A 13,958-nucleotide genomic window follows, 5' to 3' on the forward strand; every position below is an offset into this window, starting at 1 on the left:
GTTAAAATGCTTTTTCCAGCTAAATTTCCCTGAGTCCATAGGCTCCATCAGCACTAATCCGCATGTGCAGGCTGATTTCTTCAGTTCTGCAAATAACCAGGAGTATTCTTGATGAGCCTTCCCCTTCCCAGGCACTCAGCCCAGGTCACTCCCTGCAGACCCCTGAGTCATTTCAGACACTCTTTTGTACCTTGCCTGTTGGAATTTCTCTGCTTCTGCCCTGCTGTCCTTGCCCAGCTGCCTTGGCCTGCCCCATCCCACAGACTGCGACACTGCAGCCCTGCTTCCCACCTCAGCCTGCTCTGCTCCCAGCTGCAATTCCTGCTTTTTATCTCATGGATGAGGCTGGGGCATCACCAATACCCTGGTACTGTTCTCACTGCCTCAGAACTGCACTTCCCACCTCTCCTGAAAACCATTTCCCTCTCCAGAGGCTGAGACAAGACAGAAAAAGATTCAAAGGCAACAGAATTAGCTCAGAGCAATTCTGTCTGCAACTCTGGGGGTAAAACTTTCAGTTTTTCTGCTTTCCAGTGTAGATCTGAGACAACTCTGCATCTTCAGAATGCTCCAGCCCTCTTTATTTAAAATAAAATATATTTTATTAAATTCCCAATTAATCCCTGACATTCTGGTGTGAAATTCCCCAGCAGTTCAGTCACCACTACTTGGGTTAATCGTGCTGCCCACGAAATGGCTCAGTGTGTGTTATTTTCTTCAGAAGGGTGTTACCTCTTTTTTTTTTTTTTTTAGATTTGTTTACACAAAATCAAAAAACACCTCCACTACTGTTCCTTTCACAGCTTTTTTTTTTTTCTTCACCTTTGTGGTCACATTTGCACAACACTGTTTCTACAAAAAGCTTATCTCAAATGCCACCTCCCTCATTGTGAACCTCCCTGTGCTGGCTCTCAGGGCTTTTGCCCCTTTTTGACTAAACCTGCATCTTGTTCCAAGAATGACAACATGACAAAAGGTGATTGACTATGGGCACCTCAGTTCCAAGGTTGGCACCTGATTTGTTGGTTCTTCCTCAGCTCTTCACCCACCCCTGAGCTGGGCTTTTCCAGGGACAAAGCCAGAATTGGTGCCAGTATCAAGTCTGGCAGAATTCAAGAAAAGTTTGGGCAATGAGACATGGAATACACAGGGTTTGAAGGGTTCTTTTCTGTTTTCTTCAGTGATTGGTTTTAAAAGGAAAACCTCACCTGAAGATTTTGTAATTGAAGTGGAAAACAGTTAATATGCTCTCTAGTGGGATGCTGTTAGGGGCAGTTTGTACAGAATTTTCAAAAAGCCTTGAATCACTATTTTTAAAAAAACACAACAAACCACTAAAAGAAACACTCATTTATTTCCAAGACATATGAAAAAGGTTTTAATATATGTATGAAAATATTGAGGAACTGTACAAACCCCAACACAAACACAATTAATCCAGGTCTGGCCATGTGAAGACAGCACCTACATGCTCACAAGGTGAACCTGCACCACCCACCCCTCACAGTGAGGGGATTTCTCCCTCAGGTCTGGTGCACAGCATTTCATGAGCAATACCTGGAGGGAAATGGGCTCTCCTGAGGGGCAGGATTGCCTTGGCAAGCTGGGATCTTGTCAGAGCTCAGCTCTGCAGAGGAATTATCCTTTGTGCCTGGCTCTGCTCCAGCTATGCACTCATGAAAGATAAGCTGACCCTAATCCCTCAAAACAAAATAAACAATCACATCAATAAAGAGAAACTCCAGTCTCAGCCTGTCCTCAGCAAGCAGAGGCCACCCCCATGAGCCCTGCCTTGTACCAAGGCAATTTTCAGCATTCCTTTGTGAAAGATTTTTGACTTTTCACAGTGGCCCCAACCCTACAAAACCAAAACACCCCTGGAGGAGGCTGAGCCCTTCCTCGGCCCAGGTCCCCACAAACACCTGCTCCAGAAGCTGTTACCAACACAAATTTAGCCTCTTCTTGCCTAAGTTTTGATAAATCCCTTTAATAAGATGGGGTTTTAGATCATGCCCAGATTGGAATGCAGACATTGGCTTTACTTTATCCTAGATTATTTCACCTTGTGTTGTACAGTGTGGAGTCTTTGGGTTGGAGAAACTCATCCACCACATCACAAACATTTCTGCTGTCTCAGGGCCTTATGTTAGAAATAGGGATTTCTATTCCTCTGTTAGAGGTGGGGTGTGGTGGTATTTGAGGGTCCCCAGCACAAGGGAAGAGATGAGAATCTTGACTCCATGTTTCAGAAGGCTGATTTACAATATATATTATAAGAAAATTATATACTAAAACTATACTGAAGAAAGGAGACATCAGAAAGCTAGAAAGGAATGAATTATAAAATCTCGTGACAGACTCAGAGTCTGACACAGCTGGCTGTCGTTAGCCATTAATCAAAAACAATTCACATGCTGGGAAAACAATTCTCCCAATCACATTCCAAAGTAGCAAAACATGGAGAAGCTGAAGCCTCCCAGCTTCTCAGGAGAAAAGATCCTGGCAAAGGGATTTTTCATAAAATATGTCAGCGACAGTGGGGCAGTTTTCTGCTGTTCATGGGGCAGTTTTTCCTTTATCTCCCCCACAGCCAACCCTCCCTCCAGGAGATCTCTGCTCTCCACGGCCACTGAGTGTCCCTGCAGGGCTGATCCAATCCCAGCATCCCATGGGGAGATGCTCCGCCCAGGGGAGGAGCCAAGCATTCCTACCTGGATCCAATCTGAGCCTGGCACAGCACAGCAGCCTTTGCCCCCTGCACTGCCAGAGGAGCAGCTTTCTGCTGCCCTGCATGGCCAGAGGGAGCCCAGGCCCATCTGCAGCAGCCCTGGAGCTGCAGAGGAAAACTCCCCCCTTGTGCAGGATCCCTGCTGCAGCAGAGCCACAGCTGGCACTGCAGGAGGGCTGAGCCCCCATGGGATGGGGCTGGGACACCGCCCTGACACACAGGGGGCAGAGCATGGTCTGACTCTGGCAGTGGTTTGTTTTCTGTCCTTTGTACTATTGTGGTTTTTTTTTTTTTTTGTACTATTGTATTTTTTTTTTTAATTTCCTGATAAAGAACTGTTATTCCTACTCCCATATCTTTGCCTGAGATCCTTTTAATTTAAAAATCATAATAATTCAGAGGGAGAGGTTTACATTTTCCATTTCAAGGAGGTTCCTGCCTCCCTTAGCAGACACCTGTCTGTTCAAACTGAGACACCCAAGATGCCACCAGGACCCAAGTTTAGTCACTTGGCTCCTCAGCCACATCAAGACCCCCATAAATTCTGTGAGTGGCTTTGACAGAGGCAGTGAACTAAAATCTAGACTTGATTGTGTTTTTGTGGGACCATCATGGCCTTGGAGCAGGTGAGCCCACATGGATCCAGCATTTCACCCTGCCACATTTCTGAAAACTTCAAAATAGATTTCCCTGCTGTAACTTTTGAGTAGTTTTAGCTGCCTGAGCTCTTGGGCAAGGATCCATGAGAGAACTGGAATCCATGCCTGTGTGGATCCATGGCAAATTATTGATCAGACCTGTGTGGTCTTCCTGAGACTTAGCAAAGCTCAGAACCAGACCTCCCCATCCATCCCAGAATGGGTTATTTAGCAAAGAAACGAGCCCATATGTTGCATTTAGCCCCAAAATGCTGCTTTTCCACACTGAACTGCGTACACATGTGCAGGGCACTTACAATTTGCTAGATTTTTTGTACATTACAAAAAAATAAAACCATTAAAAAAAGTAGAAACAACCTTGGAAATGAGGTTTTTCCCTCCACTGAAGAAGGTAGGTGATAGCAATTTCAGTTCAAGTGGTTAAAGCAGCTCTCAGAGTTGCCTGTGAGGGGATGGTCCCAGCTGGCAGAAGTTTATTCACCTCTGGAATAGGTGTTGGTTCTGACCAGGGTGCTCCGTCTGGAGTTGTAGGACATGTCTTCATATACCTCATTGGGCTTTTTCCTCTGGAAATATTTCTTCACCTGCCAGACAAAGAAAACAGACATTCAAACCAGAGCCTTGAAAGACCCCAACAAAGGAGTCATTTTCCATCTTAGGAGTCCATCTGCATCATCTGTTGGAAGAGGAAACATACTTTTAAAATTCCTCTCACGACCCAGTGAGGTCTTAGAGGACCACGTGGAAATTATCAGCCTATTTATTTTACTTTCTTTATGAGTCTGATGCAATTTCAGGAAAAGTTCCTTCAAGAGTTGGATGTAACTGTAGCTTTGACATAAATAATAAATGACAATAATAATAAATAAGGCTCATTCTTAGACAGTTACTGGTAACACAGGACATGAGGTCCCACTGGGCTTTGACAGAACAATGTTACACTACTGGTTTTTAGCAGTGCTGGATCCACATTTGAAGGGATGAGACAGGAGCCTGTGAATCACACATTTAATTTTCAATAATATTTATACAGCAGAAGGATCTATCAGAGACAATTTGTGGGCATTTTCTACAGTATATGTATAGAAATAACCCCAGTGAAGGAAAAAAATGTAATAATTTTTTTTTTCTGGAAAGGGGCCATTTTTTTTTCTCCCAGCACAACTTTCAGACATCAGGCTATTTTATGAGTTTTTGTTGCCCTTGTGTCCCCCTCCAAGTCACATCTCTTACAAGCTTGCTATGTATAGCTCCAGTCCCAATTCACAAAAAAAAAATTTAAAAAAGAAAGGAAAGCAGAACAGTGAGGGGCTTTCTTCAGGGATACACACACAACACATGGCTGTGTCAACCACACAGCTCACTTGAGGTTTGTTATCAAAAAACAATAAATGTCTCATTTACAAAGGGTTACAGGAGTATAAGACACTGTGTTAGCTGCCAAGAGTTTACAGCTGGATGATATTAAATGTGGCGAAATAGGAGAGCAATAAGGAACCACAATTCCTTAGGTTTATCAGATGTTTTCTTGACTCTGGCACTATTTCAAAATAATATCAGTTTGTTCCACCAAACTGCCCCAGTTTCGCTGTGGTGACTGTACTTACATCCACACGGTACAAGGCACAGCACACCAGGGCACACAACAGCACAGCCATCACCATGAGAAGGGCATACAAATCCCAGGAGCTCTTCTCACATGCCTGCTCCACTTCTGCATTTAAAATCACAGCAGCATGGTTATAAATAAAAAATTTATATTATATAAATACAGAATTTTGTCGGATTAAGTTCTTTTCTGACCCAGACATGGGGTAATTGAGAGGTGTTTTAAAAACTTTTATTCCATTTTCAGTCTCATGTGAAGGGTGAGACAAGACAGATGTTTTAATTCACGCCATCACAATCAGAAGAAAACTATTTCTTAATTACAATACATCATAAGTGCTTCTATCAGCTTTTGCCACACCATGCTGTAAATGCCTTAAAGCCAAATCATCTAAAATTACCCTTCGTGGGTCCTACTACAATGCACCTTTCATAGTTCTATTTCTCCAAGGTATCCAGTCCTTTTTTCCATAATTTGAAAGTTGTTTCTAGCTCCATTTCTCTCTCAGCAATGTCTGTCTTATTCCATGGCATTTCTAAGTCAGAATTTCTTATCTCAAGGTTTGCATATAGATGCACACTATGTGAACCTTCTGTCAGGTTTTGAGAATTCTCTACAAATCTATTTCCCGCAGAATTTTATTTTTATTCTGAAAAAGATAATTTTACAGTTTAGCCACAAATTTGGATCTTGACAGCTACAGAGCCACATTTCTCATGCCATTAGTATTCTCACTGGCATTCCCTGTGCTCTTCCAGAGGCTGGGGGTGGCTGCAGGTGGGTCAGCAAGGAGCACTCCACAAAGGCACCTCCCACACCACTGACAGGACCACACACTCCTAATGGGAGCAGAAAATGATTTCCTGCAGGGTTGCTGCAACCCCGAGCGCTCTGAATTACCCAAGAGCCAGGCTGGTGAGAGGTGCAGACAGAAGCAGGAGTATGTTCATGTTCATGCTGTGGTATAAAATGCACTGAGCAGAGTAATGCTGGTGGAAAGGGTTTCAACTCTCTAAAACCTCAATTAATCCATATATGAATAACACACTAACTAATAATCACACCCCTGCTTTATTGGGCTACTGTCATTTCCCCCACCTCACTTTACTGAGTCGTTGCCCCAGCTGTGGGTGGTGGCACAGAACAGGACCACAGGTGCCTTTGCAGACTGCAGGAAAAGCCTTTGCAACTCTTAGGGCCTTTGTAAACCTTATTTTAGAAAGGCCTCAGCAAAGCCCAATGCACAGGGTTAAATTTTTGTAAGACCAAAATCAAGCGCTCTCTTGCTGGTTCTGACTTCAGTTTAGCAAATGGGTACTGCAAAATCCTGCAGGAAAATAAAAAACTCATCTGTGGAGCACAGAAAAAGAAAAACTCATCTTTGGAGCACAGAGAAATGAAACCCCCGCTTTGGAACACAGAAAAATCAAAACTCCTATTTGTACCACACGCTCACAGAGTGCTCAGTGTGTAACAAGGGTATGTGAGAACATCTCTGCTGTGGTCTGTGGTGCTTGAAGCAAAAGTCCAAGGACTTGTTTTGTGCTCCCCAGTGTGATTTGATTTTTTTTTTTTTTAACACAAGACTTGCTAGAGGCAATGGTTTCTAAAATCCATTTATGTCATGATAAAGTCAAAGAATTGGTGCTGAAAGTACTTAACCATACCCTAAAAGTGACAGATTGCACTCAGTGAAGTGTTTGTTACCTTGTTTTGACCTTTTTTCTTTTTCTAAGCTGCAGGATCATGGCAAGGTCTGAATTCCCCTCTGGTTGTACAAGGCAGGTGGAAACACAGAGTCTGTTTCTGTGTCTGACCTCAGCAGGAAATAATTTTCTAGGCAAACTTTCCTAGGTTTGCCTGTCCTGACTAAAGTTCCAAAAGCTTTCTATCCACAGTACAACAACAGATATTTATGATTAAATGAGCAAAAGGGTGATACCTTTAACCAGCACCATGGTGCCTCTTGCAGAGAACAGAGGGGAACCCTTCACCTCCTGGGCACAGATGTAATTATCACTGTCCTTTTCCTGTAGCTTGTGTAGAATCACCACAATTCTATTTCCTTCCCTTGAATACTCCAAGCGATTCTCAAAGGCAGGAGAAACCCCTGACCCGCGGAGATTTGGCACAGACAGAACTGCGCCAGGCTGCACATGAGTCCTGAACAAGTAGAACTTCTCTTCACTTTTCAACTCACAGGTGATGTTGACAGACTGGCCTTGCTCTGGGTTGGCATGGAGTGGTGACTGCTCCAGAGGCCTTCTGGATTTAGCTAAAAACAGAGAAATTAGTGGTTATCACACACTTAACACAGTGGATTTTAACTGGGGAGCAAGGGGACAGAGCAGGCAGAAAAGAACAGACCATGGTGTTGGGAAGGATGGAAGTTTGACAAGAAAGTCTCACAGATATGGATGCTTAGCGGGAAGATTTTTAAATGTAGAGTCTGATGAAGGAATAGATATGGAAGCAAGTTTTGATATAGAAGAAAAGAATTGCTGAGCCAGTCTTACTGAATAACCAAGGAGGCAAAGACTGTGTTAGTTAGAAGGGGTTTTTATGGCTTAGGGCAAAGGATAAACCCACCCCAAACAAGATCTTTGTACCAAGCAGAAAGATAGCACAGGCAAAGAAGGCAGCAAAGTTGCAAGTAGAAAAAAGGTTTCAGAATTTTCCACTGCAAGAAAACTGAATAACAACTTCTAGCTTAAACTGTAATGTACTAACTTTTAGTGATTGGAGAATGGTAACATGAATATGGTAATTATAGTAGTTATGAGAGGCTATAGATAAAAGTTAAAGTATAGATTGGTTCTACTGTATTAAGATGCTCAGCAAAGAAAAGTCTGTAATGCATTGTAACCAAAACCAAAGGGTCTCCAGGCCTGCCTGCAGCTGGAGCTGAGAGCTGTAGGTGCAGCTCTGTCACCCACGACCCTGGACTGCTGTAACACCTTGGATACAATAAACTGCATTTTGGAGAGCTGCCTGGAATCCTGCATCCCTCATTTCAGCTCTTACACCATGGAAATGTAGATACAATGAATTTTTAAACATGCTTTACACAGGCTTTAAGAAGGATATATTTTAGTACGCCCTGGCTCAGGATCTGAAAGGAGGACTGACCAACAGGTTTAGCTGTTTGTACAGGGTCTGCACTACCCAAGAAATTATAAATACTGACCTCCTCTGAGGGAATACAGCCTGACCAGCACGTCCTGCAGCCGTGCATCATTGCCTGCTTTCTCAAGCAGAGAAAGATCTGGGGGCTGTTGGTCTGGATCAAATCACACAGTGTGTGTCCCATCAATGTGAAAATGGTCCATGAGAATGGAGTGGTCATTAATGACTCACTGTGCAGCTGGGAAGACATTCCACTGAATTCCTCTGAGGACAGGACTTGATCCTTTTAATATTATCATTGAAGTGGATAAGGAAATGAGGACAGAATTTATCAGGTTTGTAAAGGGAAGGCTGTAAGCATTTCAGAGAAGAGGATCAGAATCAAACAGAGATATAAAGCAATAAAATAATAATAATATAATTTGGAGAGACAATACATAATAAACAAGATGTGATTCATTTGAGAAAACACAGCCAAGAAGTTTGAAAGGAGAAGCCCAAGGGAGGAAATGATAATCCTTAATGGATATAAACTACAATTGCTGATCAGCAATCAATTAGATCTCACATGCCTGGGGACAGGAAAGGAAGCCTGTAAGCTTTGGGAAAGATGTCTCAGGTTAGAAGGTCTCATTGGAAGGACAGGTTCATGGAGGAATAAACTGCCAAAGAATAGTGTGGACTCAACCCTCTTCTAATGAAAAATGTAAATAACAAAGACAGAAAAGTTGTTCCTCCAACCAGAAACAGCTGCCAAAAGAAACACTTCTTCTCATTCAGCAACTCCTCACTAACAAGAGAAAAAACCCTTTACTCACTCATGCTCAACTTGCATAAGACCAGCCTCCCAATTATTACCAATTTGTCATTTAAGATGAATTAGTAAAAACAAAAGAGATTTGCAAAAACAACTGCTACTAAAAAACCCCCTCTTTGCTCTGCTAGATTTGTAAAAAGGTTTGACAGGTTGTTTTGGAAAGAGCTGTGAGACCTCACCGTTTCCAAACTGCTGCAGCAACCTGTGACTCATGTGAAAATCTGTAGCTGGCATTAATGAGTCACAAATTAATCTTCTAAAATGGTTTAGGGTTTTTTTGGTACCATGCTATCTCATGTGTTTTCTTCATTGTTTCAGGGAGCAAACCCACACATTCCTTCAAATCTGTACCTGAGCAGACACGAAGGAGGTTCTGTCAGACTCAACCTCCCATTGTGTCTCCTTCTAATCTTTGATTTAAAATACAAATCTGTATTTACTAATTCTTGACATTAAAGGGGGAATTGCAATACCTTTGACCAGTACTATGATTGTCTTCCTATATATCTCCTTCATTTGTAAGACATCTGTGCATACGTAGATTTCAGAATCAGACTCCTGTAGCCTGTGCAGGGTTATCCTGAAGTTCTCCCCTTCCTTTGAACACTCGGTGCGATTAGCAAAGTCAGGATTGATACGTGAAGAATTCTCCTTGGAACAATATATCACATTTATACTCTGTCTGATAACTCTCAAGTACATTCCCAATTGATACTCTGCATGATTCATTGGGCAAGTTATGCTGATGGAATCTCCTTCCCAAGCACTGATAACGTCTGTGGACTGTTCTTTTCCTCCACCTAAAAATAAGAAATGCAATTGAAATTGTAATATCAGAGTTCCTCTTGGTCTGATCATATCAAAGTACTTTTCAAAACCAACTCCACCAACAGAACTGCTCTGTCAGACTGCACCTCAGTCTCCCTGTGTCATTTCTTGGCTGCTCTGGCACCTGCAGTGCCTTTCATGCCCAGTGACCTGAGCAGCTCAGCACCTTCCCAAGCTTCAAAGGCCTTGGCAAAGAAGTGGCTGCTGTCACTCACACAGAAAATGTAGTTCTCTTTCTAGATTCCCAGGAAAATCCTATTACTTCTCAAAATACAAACTTCACTAAGATTACCCTGATAATTGGTTTCAGATCTAAATCAGGAATTTGAAAGCAAGGAAAAGTGGCAGAGAATAGAAGAAAATACACTTGTCCTTTTAAAGGGGCTTTTAATAACATCAGGGAACTGGATAATACAGATTCTCAGATTCAATACAGGAAGAGGCTGCAGAAAGTGTAAATCCAATCCATTTAAGAAACAAATGTAGAATGAAATCCTTGGAGTTCTCCAATGACCCCAATATCCAAAGAAACTGAAGGGGGAGTATTTGTGAAATGAATAGAAAGGAATAGAGAGATCAAATGGGAAACACCTGAAAGAAGCTACATCAGAAGCAAGGGAAGAAAAATGAAATAGAGAGTGTTACATGTCTAAGGCAAACATAGTTTAGAAAACGTTGGAAAAAAGGAAAGATAAGACTGAAATGTGAGAAATGTAAGAGCACCGATGTTGTACGTACCATCCTGGGCAGGGAAGCACGGGAGAAGCAGGAGAAAGAGGGATGCATTGGGGAGAAACAACATCCACAGCATCTTCAAAGGTCTTTTTAGTTGCTCCCTCAGTCTGAACAATGATTTAAAGCCCTGAGTAAAGAGCCCCAAGCCCCAGGCTGGGCTGTTGTCTGCCAGTTACTTGAGCTGTCTACTGAAAGAAGTCAGCAGAGTTTTGCTTTTGTATCACAATGGTTGTGGGGGAAAAACCATTTCTCTGGGAGGTGCACCTTGGGTTTCTTCACACTTAAACCACCAGCCCTGTTTTTGTGCTGCTGAGCAACCCCCAGCCCCCAGGGCAGCAGCAGAGAGCTGTCAGTGGGCAGCACCTTCCTCCCCTCTGAAGGCAACTGAGAAAAGGGCGGCTCAAATTTGCTCTTCAAAGTGCCAAAATCAGGCAGCTGTCTCCCAGCCCAGAAATGCAGAACCATCTGAAACATCAGTTCTGTTTGTCAGGACTCCCACAGGCTTAGATTGGTGGCTGCAGATGCAAAAGTCTTGGCTTTGTAAGGAGAAAGGGGATGAGATATACTCCATTACTTCAGGAAAACCCTGTTATTATACAAGCCCTGCTCACAAACCAACAGATTTGATCTGCATCGTGACAATGTGAATAATTGCCAAGCAGGAGGAGCTGTGGAGTTCCTTCAGAAAACACCAGCACTCACACCCAGCTTGCCCCAGGGCAGACCTGACGCACAAACCAGCAGGAGAAAGAGGATTTGACAGGAAATCTGTAGAACCTAACAAGGTCTTTTGATCTTGTTGCTAAAAGGATCTATTTGAGGAAATATCATTACCTGAAATTTCAGGCTTTTTCTTCTCCCTTAACTTCATTGCAAAGCCAAGACAATAAACAATTTCAATCTTTACCAGGACAATAAAGCCTTTTTCTACCTAGCAAAAAAGTGAGAATTAAACTTGCAACTCATCCAATTATATTCTTAAGAAGTAAAAGGAGCAACATTTTCTAAGAGAAGAGATTGGCTCTAAGACAGGAGCACTTAAAGAAGACAGTGTGAGACCCTCACATGTTGTTTGTGACCGAGGAAGCTTTCATGGCTCTTCCCTTCTCCCTGTGCCTGTGGGGCCTTTCCAGCCCCAGCTCATTCATCTCCACTTCTAGAGCCTGACCAGGAGAGGAGAAAGTCCCTTGGAATCTGGAGGAAAAGCAGGATACTGGCTCCTCCCTTCTTTGAAAGGTAATTAGATGTATTATTGCCTAATTACCTGTAATCAGATTTTCACTTTCACTTTTAGAGTGCAGGTCAGCTCACTCACAGGTCACTGAACATTGACACCAGGCAAGCCCGTGCTGATGTGTGGCACAGTGCAGTAGGGAAAACATGGGAAAAGCCAATCACACTCCCCAAAACTCCTCAGGAACCTGCTCAGAAGTGCCTGGGCAGTCACCCTGTCCCTCTGGGTACTGCAGCAGGGATGTGAGTGACTGGATTTGAGAACTGCTCCCCAGCCTGGCCATGCAAGGGCTCCCAGGTCTGTAGTAAGCTCAGGGCCTGTAAGCACAGGGTACAGAGGAGGGTAAGATCTGCTGCTGTCTTCTCTGTTTTTTGTGGGGTTTTCTGGGGTGGCATAATGTGGTGTTTGTGAGGGTCCCTAGGATGAGGGAAGAGATGAATCTGACTCCATATTCTTAGAAGGCTGATATGTTATGTTATATGTTATGTTATGTTATGTTATACTAAAACTATACTAAAGAAAGAGAAAGGATACATCAGAAGGCTTCACAAGAATGAATAGTAAAAACCTGTGACTCCTCAGAGCCTCGACTCAGCTGGACCATGATTGGTCATGAAATTAAAACAATTCACATGGAACCAATCAAACATTCACCTGTTGGTAAACAATGTCCAATCCACATTCCAAAGCAGCAGACACTGGAGACAATTATTGTTTTCATTTCTCTCTGAGGCTTCTCAGCTTCCCAGGAAAAAATCCTGGGCAAAGAGGACTTTCAGAAAATATCATGGTGACAGCATAAGTTAAAGCAAACTATCAAATAGATTTTAACAGTCAGCAAATGCAACACATGGTTACAACGGGGAAGTGATCTGGAGAGTGCCTGACCCTCCTCTTTCCCCTCTTCCCTACTATCCCAGGTATCTCCACAGATCCAGAAGATCTTTTCCTTTGGCCCCTGCCTTTGACACACAGAACAACCTTTATTAGTTTTTTTCAGCCTGTGCAAGCTGTCCCCCAGGCAGTGACAAGCAGCAGTGCCAGCCCTGCCATAGCGTGCAGCTGGGTCTGCGAGCAGCAATGCTTCCTCCCAGCCCACAGCTCACGCTTTCACCACGCTGCCCTCTTCCACCCTGGCTCTCAGCACAGCCTTTTCAGCAGGGATTTCACAGGGAGCCTCTGTTCCAAACAAACCTGTGCCAGTCTCAGCCAGTTTGGGCTTCTGCAGATTCACAGGGACTGAAAGCAGCCTGTGGGAGCAGAATTCTCATGGATTGCTGGTGGCTGGGCTGAGCTGCTGAGCTCATCCTTCCCTGCCATCTGAAACAGCTTGGGATTCCTCCTGGAAAACCACCTTGCTGTTAGACAAGAAAAATATATCTACAGGGCAGTCTTCAGGTCAGTCAGGTGATAAAGAAACCAAAGTCCAGTGCATGATGTCATCTCTGCATGGCACCAGATATCCTCTGACATGCAGATAAAGGAGAAAGTACCAGTGCCACTCCCTGTCACAGCAGGCACAGAGGGCTGTGACAGTGACAGGAGTCACACAACCCCAGCCCAAGGTACCTCAGCACACAGCACCACGTGTAGGAATTACAGCCTTTGCCCCTGTGAATCCACACCAACCCTTTTTCTCTGGGGCATCATCTGCTGGTCCTGGTTCTTCACTGCAAGGTGTCTCAAAGAAAAGCCAGAAAGTGGGGAAAGGAAATGCACTGCACCCCCTGTTTGTGAGCTGAACCCCTGCTTGTGCAGGACAAGGAGCCCTGTGCATGCACTGTTGCACTCCCATCTCAGGCATCTCCTGATGGAAACTGGAAGTGCCTGTGCTGGTGCTGGCAGAGCTTGCTGCAGCTTTGCTGCTCTGAGGAACTTGGCAGCTGTGAGGAACTCAGCAGGAACCCTTGGAGTTGCTGCACAAGAATCCAAGCATTTAATGGAAAAACTGATGGTTATTTACTGACTCCACATCTTTGCCAAATGGACCACTGAGGAAAAAGAGTTGCCCAGCAATTAAATATTAATTTTCTGAAGCATTGAGCAAGTTATGCTGATGGAGTCTCCCTCCCAAGCACCGATAGATGTTCTCTTAACTATTCACTTGCTTCACCTAAAAATAAGAATTGCAATTGAAATTGTAACATCAGAGTTCCTCTTGGTCTGATCATATCAAAGAAGGTTTCAAAACCAACTCCTCCACCAACAGAACTGCTCTGTCA

General features: G+C 43.6%; 1 protein-coding gene across 1 annotated transcript; it reads right to left on the bottom strand.

The window, feature by feature from the left end:
* Positions 1 to 3,782: 3,782 nt before the first annotated feature.
* Positions 3,783 to 10,578, bottom strand: LOC131566289 (uncharacterized). Its single transcript, XM_058817528.1, has 4 exons — positions 10,506 to 10,578; positions 6,939 to 7,271; positions 4,995 to 5,101; positions 3,783 to 3,971 (listed from the first exon to the last, which is right to left on the bottom strand). The coding sequence occupies exons 1-4, from the start codon at positions 10,576 to 10,578 to the stop codon at positions 3,861 to 3,863; spliced, it is 624 nt and encodes a 207-aa protein (XP_058673511.1). The 3' UTR covers positions 3,783 to 3,860.
* Positions 10,579 to 13,958: the final 3,380 nt, after the last annotated feature.

This window comes from Ammospiza caudacuta, chromosome 19 (genome assembly GCF_027887145.1).
Source record: "Ammospiza caudacuta isolate bAmmCau1 chromosome 19, bAmmCau1.pri, whole genome shotgun sequence".
NCBI classification, from domain to species: Eukaryota; Metazoa; Chordata; class Aves; order Passeriformes; family Passerellidae; genus Ammospiza; species Ammospiza caudacuta.

Excerpts from the sequence above, each read along its gene's own strand:
- LOC131566289 (XM_058817528.1), bottom strand. The coding sequence starts at position 10,578 with ATGCTGTGGATGTTGTTTCTCCCCAATGCATCCCTCTTTCTCCTGCTT. Across the intron at positions 5,102-6,938 it reads CACCATGGTGCTGGTTAAAG|AAGTGGAGCAGGCATGTGAG; the intron begins GTATCACCCTTT and ends TTTTAAATGCAG. Across the intron at positions 3,972-4,994 it reads GTGCCTTGTACCGTGTGGAT|GTGAAGAAATATTTCCAGAG; the intron begins GTAAGTACAGTC and ends TTTGTCTGGCAG.